The sequence below is a fragment of the Phasianus colchicus genome, chromosome Z, assembly GCF_987193195.1.
Source record: "Phasianus colchicus chromosome Z, bPhaCol1.hap1.1, whole genome shotgun sequence".
NCBI classification, from domain to species: Eukaryota; Metazoa; Chordata; class Aves; order Galliformes; family Phasianidae; genus Phasianus; species Phasianus colchicus.
In genome coordinates this window covers 31485387-31512162 of record NC_143476.1, presented here as the reverse complement: position 1 = coordinate 31512162, position 26776 = coordinate 31485387, and the positions used below count along the sequence as shown (strand labels likewise).

Sequence of the window (26776 nt, the reverse complement as noted above, 5' to 3'; positions counted from 1 at the left end):
TGCTGATGGCAGCACCGGGCTCCGCGCCCTGCGCTGCCCACAGGAGCCGCCGCCCTCCCGCATGGGTGCCACGCCCTCAGCCCCGTGAGGTGGTGACCGTGATGTCACCGTGATGTCACAGTGGTGGCCATTGTGACCCGCGGGGCCGGGAGCAGAGCACAGGCTGCCGGGCTGGGGCTGTGCTCACTGCGGCCTGGTGAGGCGCGGAGAGAGGAGGGACTCTCTTGACTCTCTTGCTTCTCGCTGTCAATGCCGATCATGTCCAAAGAGAAGGAGGAGACCCCCATCTCTGGGGAGTCAGGTGAGAGCACCGCATCCCTGTGCGCAGCTCCCCGCTGCTGGGCAGAGAGCTGCTGGGAGTCTGCCTGCGGCTGGGAGGGGCGGGCAGGGGCTCCCCAGCGTCGCGGGCAGGCAGGGCCCCTCTGCTCCTTGGCCAGGGGGCGAGCTTGGGCTGTGGCTGCCCGCTGGCGCCGCTGGGCCTGCAATGCCCCCTTCCCGTCCACCCCCTCCCGCCCTGCCCCTCAGCCGGCACGGCAGGCACGGAGCTGACCCTGGGGATGGCCAGGGCTACCTGACCCTGCCAGGTGCTCACCGCTGCTCACGCTTGCTCTCTCCTTCCTCTCCAGTGTGCGTGCTGTGCCGCCGGGCACAGGTCGACCCGGACATCTGCGGGCGGACATTTGCCAACGGTGGGCTCTGTGCCCACGAATTCTGCTTGGTGAGTTCCCTCAAGGGCTAGGGCTCCTGCCAGGGATGCTCCCTTCCTTGCCGGCCTCACGAGACCCCGCTCTTTTCTCTCCTACAGTTCTTTGCCGAAGGCCTTTTGGAATGGAGATCCCCAGTGGGGGGAATTTTTGGCTTCTCCATTGGTGCCGTCCAGCGCACCATCCAGCTGGCAGACCAGAAGGTGAGGACCTGAACGGAACGGCGAGCTCGGAGCCGGTAGAGGCTCGCACCAAGGTTTTGCCAGGGCCTATAGAAAGCAATCGCGGCCCTTCCAACCGGCTCCAGGACAAAGTTCCACCACAGCAGACGAGCCTCATCTGCCAGGCAGCTCTGCAGAGTGGGAGGCAGCGGTGCCCGCAGCCTGCGCCCTGCCTGGAGAAGTGGGGCCGGCCGACGAGGCTCCGAGCCCACTGCTGACGGGGATCGCTCTGCTCTTTTCAGCACTGCTTTGTCTGTGGCGGGAAGGGAGCTACCATCAGCTGCGCGGAAACAGGTTGCGAGCGCAGCTTCCATCTGCCCTGTGCCGAGGACGGGGAATGCGTCACACAATACTTTGGGCAGCACAGGTAAGGGCAGCCAAGCTGCCGACCCTCCCTGTCCCTCGCAGGGAGGAACCCGCAGCGACACCTCCCAGCATCCTGCCAGAGATAGAGCCCAGGCCTGGCGCTCTTTCCTGGTCCTCTGCGCTCCTCACAGCACTTCTCACCACGCCCATCCCTTCTGTCCTCCTGCCCAGGTCCTTCTGCTGGGAACATCGCCCTCGGCAGCCGGCGGAGGCAGCTCCATCGCAGAACACCTGCGTCTGCGTCATCTGCCTGGAGCCCGTGGGGGACAGCACGTCCTACCACACCCTGGTGTGCCCGGTGTGCAAACAGGCCTGGTTCCACCGGGCCTGCATCAGGGTAGGAGCCCTCCCCTCGCCCCGTGGGCATGGCCGGTGCTCAGCAGCAGCCAGCCCCGCTCACGCTCACGCTCACACTTGTGCTTCTCCTGCAGAAACATGCCATACACGCAGCCACCATGCGTTTCTTCTGCCCCGTCTGCGGAGGAAAGGGACGATTCCGATCCCAAATGACCACGCTGGGGATCCAAATTCCAACCAGGTTGGTGTCCTTCCGCCCGGTTCTGCACTCACTCAGGCACAGGCGCTGTGCCTGCCCACAAACTGCCCCGGCAGGCCCAGTCCCTTGCCATCCTGCAAGCATCGGTCTCATCTTCACGGAGCAGCTGGGAATGAGATCAAGGGGAATTGAACCGGGCGGCCCTGGATCTGCCTCACGCCTGGGGCACCGGGGACTCATCACATTCCCTCTCTTCTCTGGCAGACGACCATCCTGGTGGGACGACGCAGCATACCAGTCGCTGCGAGAAAGGCACAGGCGCTGCGACGCTAGCATGTGCTTTTACCTCGGAGGCAGGGAGAGGGCACAGGAAAAGGGGTGAGTGACCTCCGCAATCCTCTGGGGCTCTGCGTGGGATCTCAGCCTCACCACAGGTCGGGGGGAGCAAGAGCTGAGCACCAGAGCCGTGCCGCCTGCTCCCTGCCTTGGCTCCCTTTGTCCTCACAGCCACAACCCGTTTGCTTCCGCAGACCCTGGCAGCTGCTGCTCTGCAATTCCTGTGGCTCAGAAGGCACGCACTGGTGCTGCTCCTTCTGGGCCATGCGCAGAAACGGCTGGGAGTGCAACACCTGCGCTGGTGCGGGCACCGGTAAGAGGCAAAGAGCCCTGTGTCGCGGGACTGGGGCCAGGCAAGGCCTGGCAGCGGGTGCTCAAGGCGCTGAGCCTGCCACGATCTCTCTGCCCCACGAGGGATGGCAGCCTGTCCTGCCCATGGGATGGGGATGCATGTTCATCCTGCTGACCTTCTTGTCTCTCCTTACAGCATCCCGCCCCACCTCTGACCTTGCCAGCCCCGGCACTTCCAGCCAAATGGTACAGAGGCCATCCCCCAGCTTTTCGGGACCTGAGAACATCAGTTCTGGCCCCACCAGCCAGGCAGCAACGGGCCCATCCTGCAGCTCCCAGCTGCCCGAGTTCACTGTCCAGCCCGCAGTGCCTGCAACAGAGCAGAGCACAGCCCACCCAAGTCTATCCGAGGAGCGGGGCACCCCTCAGCAGCCACGAGGACGTGGTGGGAGGAGACGGGCACCAGCTGCAGGTGCTGAGACCGGCTCCCAGAGCCCCAGCAGACGGAGGACCGTGCGGTTCTCCAGAACCTCCCCGGCACCTGCGCCCACAGAGCGTCCCAGGCAGCGGGGGACCGGCCGCACAAGAAGCCGCTCCCCGCTGCAAGGTCGGGCCTCAGGCTCCCAGAGTCAGCCCCGAAGGCGTCATGGTGGGAGCCATGCAACAACCCAAGGTGCTCCGAGCAGCACCCGCACCTCGGCCACACCAGCACCACCGAGGTCCTCGAGGGCTTCCCCTCTGCCTGCACGCAGGAGACAATCCAGGCAACGAGGGCGGGCCCGCACTCGAAGCCGATCCCCACTGGGGCGTCGCGCTTCAGCTTCCCGCAGCCGGCCCCGACCAGGCCGTGGCAGCCGGTCCAGGCAGCGGGGGCCAGCCCGGGCACAAAGCCGCTCCCGGGCAAACCGTCAGGGAATGCGTCCCCACAGCCAGTCCCAAAGACGGCGCTGATGCCGCCGTGTCCCATCCCCACGTGACGGCTGTGGTCCCCAGCGGCAAAAAAAATTCAACCTTGCAGAGAGTCCATCCATACTGCTTTCATTCTTCGGTCCACCATCCCCAGCACAAAGCCACTCCCGGTTCCAGCATCAGAGGAGACATCCCCACAACCATTCCCAAAGACAGCGCGGAATCAGCCATATCCCATCCTGGCGTGACGGTTGTGGTTCCAAGTGGCAAAAAAAATAAACCCTAAATATACTCCCCACATGTTGGCTTCAGTCTTCTCTGCTTGTCCTGCGGTGGGCAGTGTTAGGAGCTGAGACCACAGGGTTGTCTTCTCCCCAGCACCTTCCCAGATGGTTGCCGTGGAGTTATCTCTACATCTATCTGTGTCCGTGACAGGGGCCAGCATGCCCACAGGCCCAACGGCCTGAAAAAAAAAGGGGCGGGGACGGAGGCGGATCGACGGTTTATAGGCCAGTTTGGCCCGTTTCCGTGACTAACGGGCACGGGGGACCCACAGACCCACATCCCGTGAAAGGGGGAAGGGAGAAGGGGGCAAGGAAGAAGGGGGGAAGGGAGAAGGGGGGAAGGGTAGGGAGATGGGAGGCGGGCCGAAGAACAAAATAGCGGCAGCAATCTGAGGAGGAAAGTCAATTTCCTAAATATGGTATCGGAATGCAAGATAACACAATCTAATACTTCACATAATCCTTGTCTGCCGGGGTTAGCTGCTTCAGAGCCGTCCCGGACAGAATCGCAGCGACTCATTGCAAGGGACGGGGGCGGGTTCGGTCAGTTCCTTTACCAGCGGAACCCCGAGCCAACAGAGCAGCCCAACAGTTCTCACGAGAGTGGCTGATGTGGCATCGGCATTGCCAGGGCAATGGAACGGCATCCACGCCCCTTGCCTTAGGAAAGCTTATGGGAGGGCCTCAATGCATCGCTGCCCGCCAGATGCAGTGAGGAGAAGGCAGCACGTGCGCAGCAGCCACAGCATACTGCAGCAGCAGGTGTGGCAGCTTGTGCAGGATGGCGCAGAAGTACTGTCCCTCCTAGCTCTGGAGACCAGCTTACCTACTGGCAGTAGGTACTGTCTCTCCGAGGCCACAGGTTTACCACGGTCTCCACCAGGCAACCAGCTTGCCCCGCAAAGACCGTGGCGACCCAGACGGAGGCCCTGCCCAAGAATGTGGCTGTTCCGGCCTCCGGCTGCAGGGAGTGCCTGAGCCTGCTTGCTGATGTCGAGGAGGGTGGCAGGAACTGCACCTGTGTGAGGGGTGAGCAGGTGGAAGATCTGCTCAGCATGGTGGCAGAGCTCAGGGAGGAGGTGGAGAGGTGAAGGACCATCAGGGAGTGAGAGCAAGAGATTGACTGGTGGAGTAACTCCCAGGCATGCCAGAGAGGAAGGCGCCAGGGAGACACCCCCCAGAAAGTGGGGGATGGACCCCATGTCCTGGCACTGTCAGGCAGACAGCAGGGTCCTGAGAGGCGGGGAGAACTGGAAGACAGTCCCAGCTCGGCATCGTGGGTGAGGCACTGTAAATTGAAGGGGAGGTGAGCCAAGTGAGACAGGACAAAGAAACACTTAGGGTTCCTGTCACGCCAGGAGATTGCGGGGAAAAACCTCCAAACTGTCCTGTAGGGTGCTGTAGGATCTACTGGGAACTCCACAGTGGAGGTAATTTTGCCGATTCCCTGTCCAAAACCTTTTCATATCCCTCTAGGAAGCAGTGGGGGAAAACTTCAGATTTCTTTTGGAGGTTTGAGGAAGGGCCCCTCTAGAAAGGTAGTGTGCCAGAAAGCCCAGCTGAAGTGCCTTTCCACCAATGCACACAGCATGGGAAATAAGCAGGAGGAGCTGGAAGCCATGATGTGCTTGGAAAATAACGATCTGGTTGCTCCCAGGGAAACGTGGTGGGACAAATCTCACGACTGGCGTACTGTGAATGAGGGCTACAGGCTCTTCAGAAGGGGTAGACAGGCTAGGAGGGGAGCGGGTGTTGTCCTCTATCTTAGGAAGGGACGGATTGCAAAGTGTCTGAGTAACAGCCATGACCAGGCTGAGAGCTGTCATGGAGTTATCTCTAGATCTGTGTTTGTGACAGGGGCTGCAGCCCTCCCCTCCCCCCTCCTCCCCTCCCCTCCCCGTCCCACGTCCCCCCCGCCAAAAAAAAAAAAAAGCAAAAACACACAGGGGAGAGGATAAAAAAAAAAGTGTTGAAGGTTTACGGCCAGTCCGCCAGCCCGGCCCCGTGACTAATGAGGCAGAGGACTTGAGGGCAAGGGTAGGGAGATCGTAGATGGGTCTAACGGAGGAAAAATCTGAGCAACTACAACGATCTAAGGAAGAACGTTAGTTTACTAAATCCAATAAAATCAAACACAATGAGAGTGTCCAAAGCCGATGCCTTACACTATAGACTGCAGAGGGAACCACGAAGAGTTCGCTTCTCTGCTGCAAAACCGAGAGAATCCACGAGAGGGAGAAAGGCCGGTGTCCTGCCAGGAGCTCCACCTTTCTTGCTCTGGGCGAGAAGTCCTCTGGGGAATGCCACTCCTCCCCTCCCCTCCCCTCCCCTCCCCTCCCTTCCCCTCCCCTCCCCTCCTCTCCCAGAACCAAACACCCCCAGAAAGGCAGTCCACAGAACCAGAACATTAACTCTTTAACTCCCACTGCTTTCCACGATGTTATGATGTGGAATTCCGACAAGAAAAATCACAAAACCACAACACCAGGAGTTTATGGGTGAAAATCAGGGATCGGCCCAGTCAAGGGCATCTAGTGGTCGGGGTCTGCTACAGGCCACCTAATCAGGGGGAGCCGGTTGACGAGGCCTTCTTGCGTCAGCTGCAGGAGCTGTCGCGCTCGCGGGCTCTCGTCCTGATGGGGGATTCAACCAGCTAAATGCCTGCCGGGATAGCAGCACGGCGGGTGGCAGACAATCCAGGAGATTCCTGGAGTCTGCTGAGGATTACTTCCTCGTCCAGGTACCAGTCAGACTGACCCGAGTTGAAGCCCTGCTGGACCTGGTGCTCACCAATGCAGAGGTGATAGCTAGTTTTGAATCACAGGATCCTGGGATGGCTTGGGTCGGAAGGGACATTAAAGTCTATCTAAAGGTCCAAACTCCTGCAGTGTGTTGGTTGCCACCCACTAGATCAGGCTGCCTGAAGCCCTATCCAGTGAGGCCTTGAGCATCTCCAGAGAGGGCGGCTCTCTAGTCGTGGGAGCTCTCCCATTAGCATTGACCTGGCTTTCATGGAGAAGCTGACTCTCATGGTCAGGCTGGATGAGCAGGGATGCTCCAGTGTGACTCCAGGAGTGCAGCCCTGGACAAGGGACAGCTCCTCTCCTGTCATGTCTCAGGCATGGTGACCATTGCCAGCAGGTCAAAGAAAGCAAACCAGAGTCAGAAGTTTTCCTGACTCATTTTGTATGCAGGCTTAAAGGGAATCGTGCCCTGCCTATGCCACTTTGCCTCTGGGAACTGAATAAGGGTTGAAACTTAGACGTGTGAAGACATGGATCGGAAAGGATCATAAAACCCAGCCAACCCAAGTGCCTGCCATGGGAGCGCTGCCACCCAACAGGTCAGGTTGGAGCAGGGCCCTGTGCAACCTGGTCTGGAGCGCCTGCAGGGATGGGCGCCCGCAGCGTCTCTGGGCAGCTGTGCCAGGGCCTCACAGCCCTCTGAGCGAGGAATTCCCTCTCGCAGTTCACCGGGTCTCCCCTTTTCTTAGCTCAAAACCTTGTCCTGTCACCATCAGACCGTGGAAAGTCACTCCGAACACACACTAGAAAAGCTGGCTGTGCTGTTGACCCGCAGACCTTTATTAGACTCTGCTGCAACGTCCCAGCACGGGCACGGTGCAAAAGGCTTGAGGGAGGCCATCCTTGCTCCCTGCTGATGGCAGCACCGGGCTCCGCGCCCTGCGCTGCCCACAGGAGCCGCCGCCCTCCCGCATGGGTGCCACGCCCTCAGCCCCGTGAGGTGGTGACCGTGATGTCACCGTGATGTCACAGTGGTGGCCATTGTGACCCGCGGGGCCGGGAGCAGAGCACAGGCTGCCGGGCTGGGGCTGTGCTCACTGCGGCCTGGTGAGGCGCGGAGAGAGGAGGGACTCTCTTGACTCTCTTGCTTCTCGCTGTCAATGCCGATCATGTCCAAAGAGAAGGAGGAGACCCCCATCTCTGGGGAGTCAGGTGAGAGCACCGCATCCCTGTGCGCAGCTCCCCGCTGCTGGGCAGAGAGCTGCTGGGAGTCTGCCTGCGGCTGGGAGGGGCGGGCAGGGGCTCCCCAGCGTCGCGGGCAGGCAGGGCCCCTCTGCTCCTTGGCCAGGGGGCGAGCTTGGGCTGTGGCTGCCCGCTGGCGCCGCTGGGCCTGCAATGCCCCCTTCCCGTCCACCCCCTCCCGCCCTGCCCCTCAGCCGGCACGGCAGGCACGGAGCTGACCCTGGGGATGGCCAGGGCTACCCGACCCTGCCAGGTGCTCACCGCTGCTCACGCTTGCTCTCTCCTTCCTCTCCAGTGTGCGTGCTGTGCCGCCGGGCACAGGTCGACCCGGACATCTGCGGGCGGACATTTGCCAACGGTGGGCTCTGTGCCCACGAATTCTGCTTGGTGAGTTCCCTCAAGGGCTAGGGCTCCTGCCAGGGATGCTCCCTTCCTTGCCGGCCTCACGAGACCCCGCTCTTTTCTCTCCTACAGTTCTTTGCCGAAGGCCTTTTGGAATGGAGATCCCCAGTGGGGGGAATTTTTGGCTTCTCCATTGGTGCCGTCCAGCGCACCATCCAGCTGGCAGACCAGAAGGTGAGGACCTGAACGGAACAGCGAGCTCGGAGCCGGTAGAGGCTCGCACCAAGGTTTTGCCAGGGCCTATAGAAAGCAATCGCGGCCCTTCCAACCGGCTCCAGGACAAAGTTCCACCACAGCAGACGAGCCTCATCTGCCAGGCAGCTCTGCAGAGTGGGAGGCAGCGGTGCCCGCAGCCTGCGCCCTGCCTGGAGAAGTGGGGCCGGCCGACGAGGCTCCGAGCCCACTGCTGACGGGGATCGCTCTGCTCTTTTCAGCACTGCTTTGTCTGTGGCGGGAAGGGAGCTACCATCAGCTGCGCGGAAACAGGTTGCGAGCGCAGCTTCCATCTGCCCTGCGCCGAGGACGGGGAATGCGTCACACAATACTTTGGGCAGCACAGGTAAGGGCAGCCAAGCTGCCGACCCTCCCTGTCCCTCGCAGGGAGGAACCCGCAGCGACACCTCCCAGCATCCTGCCAGAGCCAGAGCCCAGGCCTGGCGCTCTTTCCTGGTCCTCTGCGCTCCTCACAGCACTTCTCACCACGCCCATCCCTTCTGTCCTCCTGCCCAGGTCCTTCTGCTGGGAACATCGCCCTCGGCAGCCGGCGGAGGCAGCTCCATCGCAGAACACCTGCGTCTGCGTCATCTGCCTGGAGCCCGTGGGGGACAGCACGTCCTACCACACCCTGGTGTGCCCGGTGTGCAAACAGGCCTGGTTTCACCGGGCCTGCATCAGGGTAGGAGCCCTCCCCTCGCCCCGTGGGCATGGCCGGTGCTCAGCAGCAGCCAGCCCCGCTCACGCTCACGCTCACACTTGTGCTTCTCCTGCAGAAACATGCCATACACGCAGCCACCATGCGTTTCTTCTGCCCCGTCTGCGGAGGAAAGGGACGATTCCGATCCCAAATGACCACGCTGGGGATCCAAATTCCAACCAGGTTGGTGTCCTTCCGCCCGGTTCTGCACTCACTCAGGCACAGGCGCTGTGCCTGCCCACAAACTGCCCCGGCAGGCCCAGTCCCTTGCCATCCTGCAAGCATCGGTCTCATCTTCACGGAGCAGCTGGGAATGAGCTCAAGGGGAATTGAACCGGGCGGCCCTGGATCTGCCTCACGCCTGGGGCACCGGGGACTCATCACATTCCCTCTCTTCTCTGGCAGACGACCATCCTGGTGGGACGACGCAGCATACCAGTCGCTGCGAGAAAGGCACAGGCGCTGCGACGCTAGCATGTGCTTTTACCTCGGAGGCAGGGAGAGGGCACAGGAAAAGGGGTGAGTGACCTCCGCAATCCTCTGGGGCTCTGCGTGGGATCTCAGCCTCACCACAGGTCGGGGGGAGCAAGGGCTGAGCACCAGAGCCGTGCCGCCTGCTCCCTGCCTTGGCTCCCTTTGTCCTCACAGCCACAACCCGTTTGCTTCCGCAGACCCTGGCAGCTGCTGCTCTGCAATTCCTGTGGCTCAGAAGGCACGCACTGGTGCTGCTCCTTCTGGGCCATGCGCAGAAACGGCTGGGAGTGCAACACCTGCGCTGGTGCGGGCACCGGTAAGAGGCAAAGAGCCCTGTGTCGCGGGACTGGGGCCAGGCAAGGCCTGGCAGCGGGTGCTCAAGGCGCTGAGCCTGCCACGATCTCTCTGCCCCACGAGGGATGGCAGCCTGTCCTGCCCATGGGATGGGGATGCATGTTCATCCTGCTGACCTTCTTGTCTCTCCTTACAGCATCCCGCCCCACCTCTGACCTTGCCAGCCCCGGCACTTCCAGCCAAATGGTACAGAGGCCATCCCCCAGCTTTTCGGGACCTGAGAACATCAGTTCTGGCCCCACCAGCCAGGCAGCAACGGGCCCATCCTGCAGCTCCCAGCTGCCCGAGTTCACTGTCCAGCCCGCAGTGCCTGCAACAGAGCAGAGCACAGCCCACCCAAGTCTATCCGAGGAGCGGGGCACCCCTCAGCAGCCACGAGGACGTGGTGGGAGGAGACGGGCACCAGCTGCAGGTGCTGAGACCGGCTCCCAGAGCCCCAGCAGACGGAGGACCGCGCGGTCCTCCAGAACCTCCCCGGCACCTGCGCCCACAGAGCGTCCCAGGCAGCGGGGGACCGGCCGCACAAGAAGCCGCTCCCCGCTGCAAGGTCGGGCCTCAGGCTCCCAGAGTCAGCCCCGAAGGCGTCATGGTGGGAGCCATGCAACAACCCAAGGTGCTCCGAGCAGCACCCGCACCTCGGCCACACCAGCACCACCGAGGTCCTCGAGGGCTTCCCCTCTGCCTGCACGCAGGAGACAATCCAGGCAACGAGGGCGGGCCCGCACTCGAAGCCGATCCCCACTGGGGCGTCGCGCTTCAGCTTCCCGCAGCCGGCCCCGACCAGGCCGTGGCAGCCGGTCCAGGCAGCGGGGGCCAGCCCGGGCACAAAGCCGCTCCCGGGCAAACCGTCAGGGAATGCGTCCCCACAGCCAGTCCCAAAGACGGCGCTGATGCCGCCGTGTCCCATCCCCACGTGACGGCTGTGGTCCCCAGCGGCAAAAAAAATTCAACCTTGCAGAGAGTCCATCCATACTGCTTTCATTCTTCGGTCCACCATCCCCAGCACAAAGCCACTCCCGGTTCCAGCATCAGAGGAGACATCCCCACAACCATTCCCAAAGACAGCGCGGAATCAGCCATATCCCATCCTGGCGTGACGGTTGTGGTTCCAAGTGGCAAAAAAAATAAACCCTAAATATACTCCCCACATGTTGGCTTCAGTCTTCTCTGCTTGTCCTGCGGTGGGCAGTGTTAGGAGCTGAGACCACACGGTTGTCTTCTCCCCAGCACCTTCCCAGATGGTTGCCGTGGAGTTATCTCTACATCTATCTGTGTCCGTGACAGGGGCCAGCATGCCCACAGGCCCAACGGCCTGAAAAAAAAAGGGGCGGGGACGGAGGCGTATCGACGGTTTATAGGCCAGTTTGGCCCGTTTCCGTGACTAACGGGCACGGGGGACCCACAGACCCACATCCCGTGAAAGGGGGAAGGGAGAAGGGGGCAAGGGAGAAGGGGGGAAGGGAGAAGGGGGGAAGGGTAGGGAGATGGGAGGCGGGCCGAAGAACAAAATAGCGGCAGCAATCTGAGGAGGAAAGTCAATTTCCTAAATATGGTATCGGAATGCAAGATAACACAATCTAATACTTCACATAATCCTTGTCTGCCGGGGTTAGCTGCTTCAGAGCCGTCCCGGACAGAATCGCAGCGACTCATTGCAAGGGACGGGGGCGGGTTCGGTCAGTTCCTTTACCAGCGGAACCCCGAGCCAACAGAGCAGCCCAACAGTTCTCACGAGAGTGGCTGATGTGGCATCGGCATTGCCAGGGCAATGGAACGGCATCCACGCCCCTTGCCTTAGGAAAGCTTATGGGAGGGCCTCAATGCATCGCTGCCCGCCAGATGCAGTGAGGAGAAGGCAGCACGTGCGCAGCAGCCACAGCATACTGCAGCAGCAGGTGTGGCAGCTTGTGCAGGATGGCGCAGAAGTACTGTCCCTCCTAGCTCTGGAGACCAGCTTACCTACTGGCAGTAGGTACTGTCTCTCCGAGGCCACAGGTTTACCACGGTCTCCACCAGGCAACCAGCTTGCCCCGCAAAGACCGTGGCGACCCAGACGGAGGCCCTGCCCAAGAATGTGGCTGTTCCGGCCTCCGGCTGCAGGGAGTGCCTGAGCCTGCTTGCTGATGTCGAGGAGGGTGGCAGGAACTGCACCTGTGTGAGGGGTGAGCAGGTGGAAGATCTGCTCAGCATGGTGGCAGAGCTCAGGGAGGAGGTGGAGAGGTGAAGGACCATCAGGGAGTGAGAGCAAGAGATTGACTGGTGGAGTAACTCCCAGGCATGCCAGAGAGGAAGGCGCCAGGGAGACACCCCCCAGAAAGTGGGGGATGGACCCCATGTCCTGGCACTGTCAGGCAGACAGCAGGGTCCTGAGAGGCGGGGAGAACTGGAAGACAGTCCCAGCTCGGCATCGTGGGTGAGGCACTGTAAATTGAAGGGGAGGTGAGCCAAGTGAGACAGGACAAAGAAACACTTAGGGTTCCTGTCACGCCAGGAGATTGCGGGGAAAAACCTCCAAACTGTCCTGTAGGGTGCTGTAGGATCTACTGGGAACTCCACAGTGGAGGTAATTTTGCCGATTCCCTGTCCAAAACCTTTTCATATCCCTCTAGGAAGCAGTGGGGGAAAACTTCAGATTTCTTTTGGAGGTTTGAGGAAGGGCCCCTCTAGAAAGGTAGTGTGCCAGAAAGCCCAGCTGAAGTGCCTTTCCACCAATGCACACAGCATGGGAAATAAGCAGGAGGAGCTGGAAGCCATGATGTGCTTGGAAAATAACGATCTGGTTGCTCCCAGGGAAACGTGGTGGGACAAATCTCACGACTGGCGTACTGTGAATGAGGGCTACAGGCTCTTCAGAAGGGGTAGACAGGCTAGGAGGGGAGCGGGTGTTGTCCTCTATCTTAGGAAGGGACGGATTGCAAAGTGTCTGAGTAACAGCCATGACCAGGCTGAGAGCTGTCATGGAGTTATCTCTAGATCTGTGTTTGTGACAGGGGCTGCAGCCCTCCCCTCCCCCCTCCTCCCCTCCCCTCCCCGTCCCACGTCCCCCCCCGCCAAAAAAAAAAAAAAAAAAAAAACCACAGGGGAGAGGATAAAAAAAAAAGTGTTGAAGGTTTACGGCCAGTCCGCCAGCCCGGCCCCGTGACTAATGAGGCAGAGGACTTGAGGGCAAGGGTAGGGAGATCGTAGATGGGTCTAACGGAGGAAAAATCTGAGCAACTACAACGATCTAAGGAAGAACGTTAGTTTACTAAATCCAATAAAATCAAACACAATGAGAGTGTCCAAAGCCGATGCCTTACACTATAGACTGCAGAGGGAACCACGAAGAGTTCGCTTCTCTGCTGCAAAACCGAGAGAATCCACGAGAGGGAGAAAGGCCGGTGTCCTGCCAGGAGCTCCACCTTTCTTGCTCTGGGCGAGAAGTCCTCTGGGGAATGCCACTCCTCCCCTCCCCTCCCCTCCCCTCCCCTCCCCTCCCGTGCCCTCCCCTCCCCACTCCCCTTCCCTCCCCTCACCTCCCCTCCCCTCCCTTCCCCTCCCCTCCCCTGCTCTCCCAGAACCAAACACCCCCAGAAAGGCAGTCCACAGAACCAGAACATTAACTCTTTAACTCCCACTGCTTTCCACGATGTTATGATGTGGAATTCCGACAAGAAAAATCACAAAACCACAACACCAGGAGTTTATGGGTGAAAATCAGGGATCGGCCCAGTCAAGGGCATCTAGTGGTCGGGGTCTGCTACAGGCCACCTAATCAGGGGGAGCCGGTTGACGAGGCCTTCTTGCGTCAGCTGCAGGAGCTGTCGCGCTCGCGGGCTCTCGTCCTGATGGGGGATTCAACCAGCTAAATGCCTGCCGGGATAGCAGCACGGCGGGTGGCAGACAATCCAGGAGATTCCTGGAGTCTGCTGAGGATTACTTCCTCGTCCAGGTACCAGTCAGACTGACCCGAGTTGAAGCCCTGCTGGACCTGGTGCTCACCAATGCAGAGGTGATAGCTAGTTTTGAATCACAGGATCCTGGGATGGCTTGGGTCGGAAGGGACATTAAAGTCTATCTAAAGGTCCAAACTCCTGCAGTGTGTTGGTTGCCACCCACTAGATCAGGCTGCCTGAAGCCCTATCCAGTGAGGCCTTGAGCATCTCCAGAGAGGGCGGCTCTCTAGTCGTGGGAGCTCTCCCATTAGCGTTGACCTGGCTTTCATGGAGAAGCTGACTCTCATGGTCAGGCTGGATGAGCAGGGATGCTCCAGTGTGACTCCAGGAGTGCAGCCCTGGACAAGGGACAGCTCCTCTCCTGTCATGTCTCAGGCATGGTGACCATTGCCAGCAGGTCAAAGAAAGCAAACCAGAGTCAGAAGTTTTCCTGACTCATTTTGTATGCAGGCTTAAAGGGAATCGTGCCCTGCCTATGCCACTTTGCCTCTGGGAACTGAATAAGGGTTGAAACTTAGACGTGTGAAGACATGGATCGGAAAGGATCATAAAACCCAGCCAACCCAAGTGCCTGCCATGGGAGCGCTGCCACCCAACAGGTCAGGTTGGAGCAGGGCCCTGTGCAACCTGGTCTGGAGCGCCTGCAGGGATGGGCGCCCGCAGCGTCTCTGGGCAGCTGTGCCAGGGCCTCACAGCCCTCTGAGCGAGGAATTCCCTCTCGCAGTTCACCGGGTCTCCCCTTTTCTTAGCTCAAAACCTTGTCCTGTCACCATCAGACCGTGGAAAGTCACTCCGAACACACACTAGAAAAGCTGGCTGTGCTGTTGACCCGCAGACCTTTATTAGACTCTCTGCTGCAACGTCCCAGCACGGGCACGGTGCAAAAGGCTTGAGGGAGGCCATCCTTGCTCCCTGCTGATGGCAGCACCGGGCTCCGCGCCCTGCGCTGCCCACAGGAGCCGCCGCCCTCCCGCATGGGTGCCACGCCCTCAGCCCCGTGAGGTGGTGACCGTGATGTCACCGTGATGTCACAGTGGTGGCCATTGTGACCCGCGGGGCCGGGAGCAGAGCACAGGCTGCCGGGCTGGGGCTGTGCTCACTGCGGCCTGGTGAGGCGCGGAGAGAGGAGGGACTCTCTTGACTCTCTTGCTTCTCGCTGTCAATGCCGATCATGTCCAAAGAGAAGGAGGAGACCCCCATCTCTGGGGAGTCAGGTGAGAGCACCGCATCCCTGTGCGCAGCTCCCCGCTGCTGGGCAGAGAGCTGCTGGGAGTCTGCCTGCGGCTGGGAGGGGCGGGCAGGGGCTCCCCAGCGTCGCGGGCAGGCAGGGCCCCTCTGCTCCTTGGCCAGGGGGCGAGCTTGGGCTGTGGCTGCCCGCTGGCGCCGCTGGGCCTGCAATGCCCCCTTCCCGTCCACCCCCTCCCGCCCTGCCCCTCAGCCGGCACGGCAGGCACGGAGCTGACCCTGGGGATGGCCAGGGCTACCCGACCCTGCCAGGTGCTCACCGCTGCTCACGCTTGCTCTCTCCTTCCTCTCCAGTGTGCGTGCTGTGCCACCGGGCACAGGTCGACCCGGACATCTGCGGGCGGACATTTGCCAACGGTGGGCTCTGTGCCCACGAATTCTGCTTGGTGAGTTCCCTCAAGGGCTAGGGCTCCTGCCAGGGATGCTCCCTTCCTTGCCGGCCTCACGAGACCCCGCTCTTTTCTCTCCTACAGTTCTTTGCCGAAGGCCTTTTGGAATGGAGATCCCCAGTGGGGGGAATTTTTGGCTTCTCCATTGGTGCCGTCCAGCGCACCATCCAGCTGGCAGACCAGAAGGTGAGGACCTGAACGGAACGGCGAGCTCGGAGCCGGTAGAGGCTCGCACCAAGGTTTTGCCAGGGCCTATAGAAAGCAATCGCGGCCCTTCCAACCGGCTCCAGGACAAAGTTCCACCACAGCAGACGAGCCTCATCTGCCAGGCAGCTCTGCAGAGTGGGAGGCAGCGGTGCCCGCAGCCTGCGCCCTGCCTGGAGAAGTGGGGCTGGCCGACGAGGCTCCGAGCCCACTGCTGACGGGGATCGCTCTGCTCTTTTCAGCACTGCTTTGTCTGTGGCGGGAAGGGAGCTACCATCAGCTGCGCGGAAACAGGTTGCGAGCGCAGCTTCCATCTGCCCTGCGCCGAGGACGGGGAATGCGTCACACAATACTTTGGGCAGCACAGGTAAGGGCAGCCAAGCTGCCGACCCTCCCTGTCCCTCGCAGGGAGGAACCCGCAGCGACACCTCCCAGCATCCTGCCAGAGCCAGAGCCCAGGCCTGGCGCTCTTTCCTGGTCCTCTGCGCTCCTCACAGCACTTCTCACCACGCCCATCCCTTCTGTCCTCCTGCCCAGGTCCTTCTGCTGGGAACATCGCCCTCGGCAGCCGGCGGAGGCAGCTCCATCGCAGAACACCTGCGTCTGCGTCATCTGCCTGGAGCCCGTGGGGGACAACACGTCCTACCACACCCTGGTGTGCCCGGTGTGCAAACAGGCCTGGTTCCACCGGGCCTGCATCAGGGTAGGAGCCCTCCCCTCGCCCCGTGGGCATGGCCGGTGCTCAGCAGCAGCCAGCCCCGCTCACGCTCACGCTCACACTTGTGCTTCTCCTGCAGAAACATGCCATACACGCAGCCACCATGCGTTTCTTCTGCCCCGTCTGCGGAGGAAAGGGACGATTCCGATCCCAAATGACCACGCTGGGGATCCAAATTCCAACCAGGTTGGTGTCCTTCCGCCCGGTTCTGCACTCACTCAGGCACAGGCGCTGTGCCTGCCCACAAACTGCCCCGGAAGGCCCAGTCCCTTGCCATCCTGCAAGCATCGGTCTCATCTTCACGGAGCAGCTGGGAATGAGATCAAGGGGAATTGAACCGGGCGGCCCTGGATCTGCCTCACGCCTGGGGCACCGGGGACTCATCACATTCCCTCTCTTCTCTGGCAGACGACCATCCTGGTGGGACGACGCAGCATACCAGTCGCTGCGAGAAAGGCACAGGCGCTGCGACGCTAGCATGTGCTTTTACCTCGGAGGCAGGGAGAGGGCACAGGAAAAGGGGTGAGTGACCTCCGCAATCCTCTGGGGCTCTGCGTGGGATCTCAGCCTCACCACAGGTCGGGGGGAGCAAGGGCTGAGCACCAGAGCCGTGCCGCCTGCTCCCTGCCTTGGCTCCCTTTGTCCTCACAGCCACAACCCGTTTGCTTCCGCAGACCCTGGCAGCTGCTGCTCTGCAATTCCTGTGGCTCAGAAGGCACGCACTGGTGCTGCTCCTTCTGGGCCATGCGCAGAAACGGCTGGGAGTGCAACACCTGCGCTGGTGCGGGCACCGGTAAGAGGCAAAGAGCCCTGTGTCGCGGGACTGGGGCCAGGCAAGGCCTGGCAGCGGGTGCTCAAGGCGCTGAGCCTGCCACGATCTCTCTGCCCCACGAGGGATGGCAGCCTGTCCTGCCCATGGGATGGGGATGCATGTTCATCCTGCTGACCTTCTTGTCTCTCCTTACAGCATCCCGCCCCACCTCTGACCTTGCCAGCCCCGGCACTTCCAGCCAAATGGTACAGAGGCCATCCCCCAGCTTTTCGGGACCTGAGAACATCAGTTCTGGCCCCACCAGCCAGGCAGCAACGGGCCCATCCTGCAGCTCCCAGCTGCCCGAGTTCACTGTCCAGCCCGCAGTGCCTGCAACAGAGCAGAGCACAGCCCACCCAAGTCTATCCGAGGAGCGGGGCACCCCTCAGCAGCCACGAGGACGTGGTGGGAGGAGACGGGCACCAGCTGCAGGTGCTGAGACCGGCTCCCAGAGCCCCAGCAGACGGAGGACCGCGCGGTCCTCCAGAACCTCCCCGGCACCTGCGCCCACAGAGCGTCCCAGGCAGCGGGGGACCGGCCGCACAAGAAGCCGCTCCCCGCTGCAAGGTCGGGCCTCAGGCTCCCAGAGTCAGCCCCGAAGGCGTCATGGTGGGAGCCATGCAACAACCCAAGGTGCTCCGAGCAGCACCCGCACCTCGGCCACACCAGCACCACCGAGGTCCTCGAGGGCTTCCCCTCTGCCTGCACGCAGGAGACAATCCAGGCAACGAGGGCGGGCCCGCACTCGAAGCCGATCCCCACTGGGGCGTCGCGCTTCAGCTTCCCGCAGCCGGCCCCGACCAGGCCGTGGCAGCCGGTCCAGGCAGCGGGGGCCAGCCCGGGCACAAAGCCGCTCCCGGGCAAACCGTCAGGGAATGCGTCCCCACAGCCAGTCCCAAAGACGGCGCTGATGCCGCCGTGTCCCATCCCCACGTGACGGCTGTGGTCCCCAGCGGCAAAAAAAATTCAACCTTGCAGAGAGTCCATCCATACTGCTTTCATTCTTCGGTCCACCATCCCCAGCACAAAGCCACTCCCGGTTCCAGCATCAGAGGAGACATCCCCACAACCATTCCCAAAGACAGCGCGGAATCAGCCATATCCCATCCTGGCGTGACGGTTGTGGTTCCAAGTGGCAAAAAAAATAAACCCTAAATATACTCCCCACATGTTGGCTTCAGTCTTCTCTGCTTGTCCTGCGGTGGGCAGTGTTAGGAGCTGAGACCACAGGGTTGTCTTCTCCCCAGCACCTTCCCAGATGGTTGCCGTGGAGTTATCTCTACATCTATCTGTGTCCGTGACAGGGGCCAGCATGCCCACAGGCCCAACGGCCTGAAAAAAAAAAGGGGCGGGGACGGAGGCGTATCGACGGTTTATAGGCCAGTTTGGCCCGTTTCCGAGACTAACGGGCACGGGGGACCCACAGACCCACATCCCGTGAAAGGGGGAAGGGAGAAGGGGGCAAGGGAGAAGGGGGGAAGGGAGAAGGGGGGAAGGGTAGGGAGATGGGAGGCGGGCCGAAGAACAAAATAGCGGCAGCAATCTGAGGAGGAAAGTCAATTTCCTAAATATGGTATCGGAATGCAAGATAACACAATCTAATACTTCACATAATCCTTGTCTGCCGGGGTTAGCTGCTTCAGAGCCGTCCCGGACAGAATCGCAGCGACTCATTGCAAGGGACGGGGGCGGGTTCGGTCAGTTCCTTTACCAGAGCCAACAGAGCAGCCCAACAGTTCTCACGAGAGTGGCTGATGTGGCATCGGCATTGCCAGGGCAATGGAACGGCATCCACGCCCCTTGCCTTAGGAAAGCTTATGGGAGGGCCTCAATGCATCGCTGCCCGCCAGATGCAGTGAGGAGAAGGCAGCACGTGCGCAGCAGCCACAGCATACTGCAGCAGCAGGTGTGGCAGCTTGTGCAGGATGGCGCAGAAGTACTGTCCCTCCTAGCTCTGGAGACCAGCTTACCTACTGGCAGTAGGTACTGTCTCTCCGAGGCCACAGGTTTACCACGGTCTCCACCAGGCAACCAGCTTGCCCCGCAAAGACCGTGGCGACCCAGACGGAGGCCCTGCCCAAGAATGTGGCTGTTCCGGCCTCCGGCTGCAGGGAGTGCCTGAGCCTGCTTGCTGATGTCGAGGAGGGTGGCAGGAACTGCACCTGTGTGAGGGGTGAGCAGGTGGAAGATCTGCTCAGCATGGTGGCAGAGCTCAGGGAGGAGGTGGAGAGGTGAAGGACCATCAGGGAGTGAGAGCAAGAGATTGACTGGTGGAGTAACTCCCAGGCATGCCAGAGAGGAAGGCGCCAGGGAGACACCCCCCAGAAAGTGGGGGATGGACCCCATGTCCTGGCACTGTCAGGCAGACAGCAGGGTCCTGAGAGGCGGGGAGAACTGGAAGACAGTCCCAGCTCGGCATCGTGGGTGAGGCACTGTAAATTGAAGGGGAGGTGAGCCAAGTGAGACAGGACAAAGAAACACTTAGGGTTCCTGTCACGCCAGGAGATTGCGGGGAAAAACCTCCAAACTGTCCTGTAGGGTGCTGTAGGATCTACTGGGAACTCCACAGTGGAGGTAATTTTGCCGATTCCCTGTCCAAAACCTTTTCATATCCCTCTAGGAAGCAGTGGGGGAAAACTTCAGATTTCTTTTGGAGGTTTGAGGAAGGGCCCCTCTAGAAAGGTAGTGTGCCAGAAAGCCCAGCTGAAGTGCCTTTCCACCAATGCACACAGCATGGGAAATAAGCAGGAGGAGCTGGAAGCCATGATGTGCTTGGAAAATAACGATCTGGTTGCTCCCAGGGAAACGTGGTGGGACAAATCTCACGACTGGCGTACTGTGAATGAGGGCTACAGGCTCTTCAGAAGGGGTAGACAGGCTAGGAGGGGAGCGGGTGTTGTCCTCTATCTTAGGAAGGGACGGATTGCAAAGCGTCTGAGTAACAGCCATGACCAGGCTGAGAGCTGTCATGGAGTTATCTCTAGATCTGTGTTTGTGACAGGGGCTGCAGCCCTCCCCTCCCCCCTCCTCCCCTCCCCTCCCCGTCCCACGTCCCCCCCGCCAAAAAAAAAACAAAACAAAAACACAGGGGAGAGGATAAAAAAAAAAGTGTTGAAGGTTTACGGCCAGTCCGCCAGCCCGGCCCCGTGACTAATGAGGCAGAGGACTTGAGGGCAAGGGTAGGGAGATCGTAGATGGGTCTAACGGAGGAAAAATCTGAGCAACTACAACGATCTAAGGAAGAACGTTAGTTTACTAAATCCAATAAAATCAAACACAATGAGAGTGTCCAAAGCCGATGCCTTACACTATAGACTGCAGAGGGAACCACGAAGAGTTCGCTTCTCTGCTGCAAAACCGAGAGAATCCACGAGAGGGAGAAAGGCCGGTGTCCTGCCAGGAGCTCCACCTTTCTTGCTCTGGGCGAGAAGTCCTCTGGGGAATGCCACTCCTCCCCTCCCCTCCCCTCCCCTCCCCTCCCCTCCCCTCCCCTCCCCTCCCCTCCCCTCCCCTCCCCTCCCCTCCCCTCCCTTCCCCTCCCCTCCCCTCCTCTCCCAGAACCAAAACACCCCCAGAAAGGCAGTCCACAGAACCAGAACATTAACTCTTTAACTCCCACTGCTTTCCACGATGTTATGATGTGGAATTCCGACAAGAAAAATCACAAAACCACAACACCAGGAGTTTATGGGTGAAAATCAGGGATCGGCCCAGTCAAGGGCATCTAGTGGTCGGGGTCTGCTACAGGCCACCTAATCAGGGGGAGCCGGTTGACGAGGCCTTCTTGCGTCAGCTGCAGGAGCTGTCGCGCTCGCGGGCTCTCGTCCTGATGGGGGATTCAACCAGCTAAATGCCTGCCGGGATAGCAGCACGGCGGGTGGCAGACAATCCAGGAGATTCCTGGAGTCTGCTGAGGATTACTTCCTCGTCCAGGTACCAGTCAGACTGACCCGAGTTGAAGCCCTGCTGGACCTGGTGCTCACCAATGCAGAGGTGATAGCTAGTTTTGAATCACAGGATCCTGGGATGGCTTGGGTCGGAAGGGACATTAAAGTCTATCTAAAGGTCCAAACTCCTGCAGTGTGTTGGTTGCCACCCACTAGATCAGGCTGCCTGAAGCCCTATCCAGTGAGGCCTTGAGCATCTCCAGAGAGGGCGGCTCTCTAGTCGTGGGAGCTCTCCCATTAGCGTTGACCTGGCTTTCATGGAGAAGCTGACTCTCATGGTCAGGCTGGATGAGCAGGGATGCTCCAGTGTGACTCCAGGAGTGCAGCCCTGGACAAGGGACAGCTCCTCTCCTGTCATGTCTCAGGCATGGTGACCATTGCCAGCAGGTCAAAGAAAGCAAACCAGAGTCAGAAGTTTTCCTGACTCATTTTGTATGCAGGCTTAAAGGGAATCGTGCCCTGCCTATGCCACTTTGCCTCTGGGAACTGAATAAGGGTTGAAACTTAGACGTGTGAAGACATGGATCGGAAAGGATCATAAAACCCAGCCAACCCAAGTGCCTGCCATGGGAGCGCTGCCACCCAACAGGTCAGGTTGGAGCAGGGCCCTGTGCAACCTGGTCTGGAGCGCCTGCAGGGATGGGCGCCCGCAGCGTCTCTGGGCAGCTGTGCCAGGGCCTCACAGCCCTCTGAGCGAGGAATTCCCTCTCGCAGTTCACCGGGTCTCCCCTTTTCTTAGCTCAAAACCTTGTCCTGTCACCATCAGACCGTGGAAAGTCACTCCGAACACACACTAGAAAAGCTGGCTGTGCTGTTGACCCGCAGACCTTTATTAGACTCTGCTGCAACGTCCCAGCACGGGCACGGTGCAAAAGGCTTGAGGGAGGCCATCCTTGCTCCCTGCTGATGGCAGCACCGGGCTCCGCGCCCTGCGCTGCCCACAGGAGCCGCCGCCCTCCCGCATGGGTGCCACGCCCTCAGCCCCGTGAGGTGGTGACCGTGATGTCACCGTGATGTCACAGTGGTGGCCATTGTGACCCGCGGGGCCGGGAGCAGAGCACAGGCTGCCGGGCTGGGGCTGTGCTCACTGCGGCCTGGTGAGGCGCGGAGAGAGGAGGGACTCTCTTGACTCTCTTGCTTCTCGCTGTCAATGCCGATCATGTCCAAAGAGAAGGAGGAGACCCCCATCTCTGGGGAGTCAGGTGAGAGCACCGCATCCCTGTGCGCAGCTCCCCGCTGCTGGGCAGAGAGCTGCTGGGAGTCTGCCTGCGGCTGGGAGGGGCGGGCAGGGGCTCCCCAGCGTCGCGGGCAGGCAGGGCCCCTCTGCTCCTTGGCCAGGGGGCGAGCTTGGGCTGTGGCTGCCCGCTGGCGCCGCTGGGCCTGCAATGCCCCCTTCCCGTCCACCCCCTCCCGCCCTGCCCCTCAGCCGGCACGGCAGGCACGGAGCTGACCCTGGGGATGGCCAGGGCTACCCGACCCTGCCAGGTGCTCACCGCTGCTCACGCTTGCTCTCTCCTTCCTCTCCAGTGTGCGTGCTGTGCCGCCGGGCACAGGTCGACCCGGACATCTGCGGGAGGACATTTGCCAACGGTGGGCTCTGTGCCCACGAATTCTGCTTGGTGAGTTCCCTCAAGGGCTAGGGCTCCTGCCAGGGATGCTCCCTTCCTTGCCGGCCTCACGAGACCCCGCTCTTTTCTCTCCTACAGTTCTTTGCCGAAGGCCTTTTGGAATGGAGATCCCCAGTGGGGGGAATTTTTGGCTTCTCCATTGGTGCCGTCCAGCGCACCATCCAGCTGGCAGACCAGAAGGTGAGGACCTGAACAGAACGGCGAGCTCGGAGCCGGTAGAGGCTCGCACCAAGGTTTTGCCAGGGCCTATAGAAAGCAATCGCGGCCCTTCCAACCGGCTCCAGGACAAAGTTCCACCACAGCAGACGAGCCTCATCTGCCAGGCAGCTCTGCAGAGTGGGAGGCAGCGGTGCCCGCAGCCTGCGCCCTGCCTGGAGAAGTGGGGCCGGCCGACGAGGCTCCGAGCCCACTGCTGACGGGGATCGCTCTGCTCTTTTCAGCACTGCTTTGTCTGTGGCGGGAAGGGAGCTACCATCAGCTGCGCGGAAACAGGTTGCGAGCGCAGCTTCCATCTGCCCTGCGCCGAGGACGGGGAATGCGTCACACAATACTTTGGGCAGCACAGGTAAGGGCAGCCAAGCTGCCGACCCTCCCTGTCCCTCGCAGGGAGGAACCCGCAGCGACACCTCCCAGCATCCTGCCAGAGCCAGAGCCCAGGCCTGGTGCTCTTTCCTGGTCCTCTGCGCTCCTCACAGCACTTCTCACCACGCCCATCCCTTCTGTCCTCCTGCCCAGGTCCTTCTGCTGGGAACATCGCCCTCGGCAGCCGGCGGAGGCAGCTCCATCGCAGAACACCTGCGTCTGCGTCATCTGCCTGGAGCCCGTGGGGGACAACACGTCCTACCACACCCTGGTGTGCCCGGTGTGCAAACAGGCCTGGTTCCACCGGGCCTGCATCAGGGTAGGAGCCCTCCCCTCGCCCCGTGGGCATGGCCGGTGCTCAGCAGCAGCCAGCCCCGCTCACGCTCACGCTCACACTTGTGCTTCTCCTGCAGAAACATGCCATACACGCAGCCACCATGCGTTTCTTCTGCCCCGTCTGCGGAGGAAAGGGACGATTCCGATCCCAAATGACCACGCTGGGGATCCAAATTCCAACCAGGTTGGTGTCCTTCCGCCCGGTTCTGCACTCACTCAGGCACAGGCGCTGTGCCTGCCCACAAACTGCCCCGGCAGGCCCAGTCCCTTGCCATCCTGCAAGCATCGGTCTCATCTTCACGGAGCAGCTGGGAATGAGCTCAAGGGGAATTGAACCGGGCGGCCCTGGATCTGCCTCATGCCTGGGGCACCGGGGACTCATCACATTCCCTCTCTTCTCTGGCAGACGACCATCCTGGTGGGACGACGCAGCATACCAGTCGCTGCGAGAAAGGCACAGGCGCTGCGACGCTAGCATGTGCTTTTACCTCGGAGGCAGGGAGAGGGCACAGGAAAAGGGGTGAGTGACCTCCGCAATCCTCTGGGGCTCTGCGTGGGATCTCAGCCTCACCACAGGTCGGGGGGAGCAAGGGCTGAGCACCAGAGCCGTGCCGCCTGCTCCCTGCCTTGGCTCCCTTTGTCCTCACAGCCACAACCCGTTTGCTTCCGCAGACCCTGGCAGCTGCTGCTCTGCAATTCCTGTGGCTCAGAAGGCACGCACTGGTGCTGCTCCTTCTGGGCCATGCGCAGAAACGGCTGGGAGTGCAACACCTGCGCTGGTGCGGGCACCGGTAAGAGGCAAAGAGCCCTGTGTCGCGGGACTGGGGCCAGGCAAGGCCTGGCAGCGGGTGCTCAAGGCGCTGAGCCTGCCACGATCTCTCTGCCCCACGAGGGATGGCAGCCTGTCCTGCCCATGGGATGGGGATGCATGTTCATCCTGCTGACCTTCTTGTCTCTCCTTACAGCATCCCGCCCCACCTCTGACCTTGCCAGCCCCGGCACTTCCAGCCAAATGGTACAGAGGCCATCCCCCAGCTTTTCGGGACCTGAGAACATCAGTTCTGGCCCCACCAGCCAGGCAGCAACGGGCCCATCCTGCAGCTCCCAGCTGCCCGAGTTCACTGTCCAGCCCGCAGTGCCTGCAACAGAGCAGAGCACAGCCCACCCAAGTCTATCCGAGGAGCGGGGCACCCCTCAGCAGCCACGAGGACGTGGTGGGAGGAGACGGGCACCAGCTGCAGGTGCTGAGACCGGCTCCCAGAGCCCCAGCAGACGGAGGACCGCGCGGTCCTCCAGAACCTCCCCGGCACCTGCGCCCACAGAGCGTCCCAGGCAGCGGGGGACCGGCCGCACAAGAAGCCGCTCCCCGCTGCAAGGTCGGGCCTCAGGCTCCCAGAGTCAGCCCCGAAGGCGTCATGGTGGGAGCCATGCAACAACCCAAGGTGCTCCGAGCAGCACCCGCACCTCGGCCACACCAGCACCACCGAGGTCCTCGAGGGCTTCCCCTCTGCCTGCACGCAGGAGACAATCCAGGCAACGAGGGCGGGCCCGCACTCGAAGCCGATCCCCACTGGGGCGTCGCGCTTCAGCTTCCCGCAGCCGGCCCCAACCAGGCCGTGGCAGCCGGTCCAGGCAGCGGGGGCCAGCCCGGGCACAAAGCCGCTCCCGGGCAAACCGTCAGGGAATGCGTCCCCACAGCCAGTCCCAAAGACGGCGCTGATGCCGCCGTGTCCCATCCCCACGTGACGGCTGTGGTCCCCAGCGGCAAAAAAAATTCAACCTTGCAGAGAGTCCATCCATACTGCTTTCATTCTTCGGTCCACCATCCCCAGCACAAAGCCACTCCCGGTTCCAGCATCAGAGGAGACATCCCCACAACCATTCCCAAAGACAGCGCGGAATCAGCCATATCCCATCCTGGCGTGACGGTTGTGGTTCCAAGTGGCAAAAAAAATAAACCCTAAATATACTCCCCACATGTTGGCTTCAGTCTTCTCTGCTTGTCCTGCGGTGGGCAGTGTTAGGAGCTGAGACCACAGGGTTGTCTTCTCCCCAGCACCTTCCCAGATGGTTGCCGTGGAGTTATCTCTACATCTATCTGTGTCCGTGACAGGGGCCAGCATGCCCACAGGCCCAACGGCCTGAAAAAAAAAGGGGCGGGGACGGAGGCGGATCGATGGTTTACAGGCCAGTTTGGCCCGTTTCCGTGACTAACGGGCACGGGGGACCCACAGACCCACATCCCGTGAAAGGGGGAAGGGAGAAGGGGGCAAGGGAGAAGGGGGGAAGGGAGAAGGGGGGAAGGGTAGGGAGATGGGAGGCGGGCCGAAGAACAAAATAGCGGCAGCAATCTGAGGAGGAAAGTCAATTTCCTAAATATGGTATCGGAATGCAAGATAACACAATCTAATACTTCACATAATCCTTGTCTGCCGGGGTTAGCTGCTTCAGAGCCGTCCCGGACAGAATCGCAGCGACTCATTGCAAGGGACGGGGGCGGGTTCGGTCAGTTCCTTTACCAGCGGAACCCCGAGCCAACAGAGCAGCCCAACAGTTCTCACGAGAGTGGCTGATGTGGCATCGGCATTGCCAGGGCAATGGAACGGCATCCACGCCCCTTGCCTTAGGAAAGCTTATGGGAGGGCCTCAATGCATCGCTGCCCGCCAGATGCAGTGAGGAGAAGGCAGCACGTGCGCAGCAGCCACAGCATACTGCAGCAGCAGGTGTGGCAGCTTGTGCAGGATGGCGCAGAAGTACTGTCCCTCCTAGCTCTGGAGACCAGCTTACCTACTGGCAGTAGGTACTGTCTCTCCGAGGCCACAGGTTTACCACGGTCTCCACCAGGCAACCAGCTTGCCCCGCAAAGACCGTGGCGACCCAGACGGAGGCCCTGCCCAAGAATGTGGCTGTTCCGGCCTCCGGCTGCAGGGAGTGCCTGAGCCTGCTTGCTGATGTCGAGGAGGGTGGCAGGAACTGCACCTGTGTGAGGGGTGAGCAGGTGGAAGATCTGCTCAGCATGGTGGCAGAGCTCAGGGAGGAGGTGGAGAGGTGAAGGACCATCAGGGAGTGAGAGCAAGAGATTGACTGGTGGAGTAACTCCCAGGCATGCCAGAGAGGAAGGCGCCAGGGAGACACCCCCCAGAAAGTGGGGGATGGACCCCATGTCCTGGCACTGTCAGGCAGACAGCAGGGTCCTGAGAGGCGGGGAGAACTGGAAGACAGTCCCAGCTCGGCATCGTGGGTG

General features: G+C 61.0%; 4 protein-coding genes across 5 annotated transcripts; all 4 read left to right on the top strand.

Annotated features, from left to right (window-relative positions):
- Window positions 1–113: 113 nt before the first annotated feature.
- LOC149912799 (E3 ubiquitin-protein ligase PHF7-like) lies at window positions 114–3376 on the top strand. The gene is made up of 9 exons (XM_090131094.1): window positions 114–301; window positions 627–718; window positions 806–907; window positions 1168–1292; window positions 1463–1628; window positions 1723–1829; window positions 2052–2165; window positions 2318–2436; window positions 2611–3376. The coding sequence occupies exons 1-9, from the start codon at window positions 250–252 to the stop codon at window positions 3363–3365; spliced, it is 1632 nt and encodes a 543-aa protein (XP_089987220.1). The 5' UTR covers window positions 114–249; the 3' UTR covers window positions 3366–3376.
- Window positions 3377–7375: 3999 nt separating this feature from the next.
- On the top strand, window positions 7376–10638 carry LOC149912798 (E3 ubiquitin-protein ligase PHF7-like). The gene is made up of 9 exons (XM_090132046.1): window positions 7376–7563; window positions 7889–7980; window positions 8068–8169; window positions 8430–8554; window positions 8725–8890; window positions 8985–9091; window positions 9314–9427; window positions 9580–9698; window positions 9873–10638. Exons 1-9 carry the CDS (start codon window positions 7512–7514, stop codon window positions 10625–10627), a joined length of 1632 nt encoding a protein of 543 aa, XP_089988172.1. The 5' UTR covers window positions 7376–7511; the 3' UTR covers window positions 10628–10638.
- A 4068-nt stretch (window positions 10639–14706) lies between these two features.
- On the top strand, window positions 14707–17960 carry LOC149912797 (E3 ubiquitin-protein ligase PHF7-like). Of its 2 annotated transcripts, XM_090132073.1 has the most exons (9): window positions 14707–14885; window positions 15211–15302; window positions 15390–15491; window positions 15752–15876; window positions 16047–16212; window positions 16307–16413; window positions 16636–16749; window positions 16902–17020; window positions 17195–17960. In XM_090132073.1, the coding sequence occupies exons 1-9, from the start codon at window positions 14834–14836 to the stop codon at window positions 17947–17949; spliced, it is 1632 nt and encodes a 543-aa protein (XP_089988199.1). In that variant the 5' UTR covers window positions 14707–14833; the 3' UTR covers window positions 17950–17960. The 2 variants fall into 2 exon arrangements, with proteins under 2 accessions (XP_089988199.1, XP_089988198.1); XM_090132072.1 differs by lacking the exon at window positions 14707–14885 and having other exon boundaries at window positions 14980–15302.
- A 4665-nt stretch (window positions 17961–22625) lies between these two features.
- LOC149912796 (uncharacterized) lies at window positions 22626–25262 on the top strand (the record flags this gene model as incomplete). The annotated part of the gene is made up of 7 exons (XM_090132088.1): window positions 22626–22793; window positions 23054–23178; window positions 23349–23514; window positions 23609–23715; window positions 23938–24051; window positions 24204–24322; window positions 24497–25262. Coding segments are annotated over 7 exons (1554 nt in total), but the record flags the coding sequence as incomplete, so codon positions are not given.
- Between the last annotated feature and the right edge of the window lie 1514 nt (window positions 25263–26776).

What these genes read in the sequence shown, in the direction of transcription:
- LOC149912799 (XM_090131094.1), top strand. Translation starts at nt 250, where the DNA reads ATGCCGATCATGTCCAAAGAGAAGGAGGAGACCCCCATCTCTGGGGAG. An exon ending in CCCCATCTCTGGGGAGTCAG is followed by an intron (nt 302 to 626) that starts GTGAGAGCACCG and finishes CTTCCTCTCCAG; the next exon opens with TGTGCGTGCTGTGCCGCCGG. An exon ending in TCCAGCTGGCAGACCAGAAG is followed by an intron (nt 908 to 1,167) that starts GTGAGGACCTGA and finishes TGCTCTTTTCAG; the next exon opens with CACTGCTTTGTCTGTGGCGG.
- LOC149912798 (XM_090132046.1), top strand. Translation starts at nt 7,512, where the DNA reads ATGCCGATCATGTCCAAAGAGAAGGAGGAGACCCCCATCTCTGGGGAG. An exon ending in TTCACCGGGCCTGCATCAGG is followed by an intron (nt 8,891 to 8,984) that starts GTAGGAGCCCTC and finishes CTTCTCCTGCAG; the next exon opens with AAACATGCCATACACGCAGC. An exon ending in GGGATCCAAATTCCAACCAG is followed by an intron (nt 9,092 to 9,313) that starts GTTGGTGTCCTT and finishes CTTCTCTGGCAG; the next exon opens with ACGACCATCCTGGTGGGACG.
- LOC149912797 (XM_090132072.1), top strand. Translation starts at nt 15,069, where the DNA reads ATGCCCCCTTCCCGTCCACCCCCTCCCGCCCTGCCCCTCAGCCGGCAC. An exon ending in TCCAGCTGGCAGACCAGAAG is followed by an intron (nt 15,492 to 15,751) that starts GTGAGGACCTGA and finishes TGCTCTTTTCAG; the next exon opens with CACTGCTTTGTCTGTGGCGG. An exon ending in TCCACCGGGCCTGCATCAGG is followed by an intron (nt 16,213 to 16,306) that starts GTAGGAGCCCTC and finishes CTTCTCCTGCAG; the next exon opens with AAACATGCCATACACGCAGC.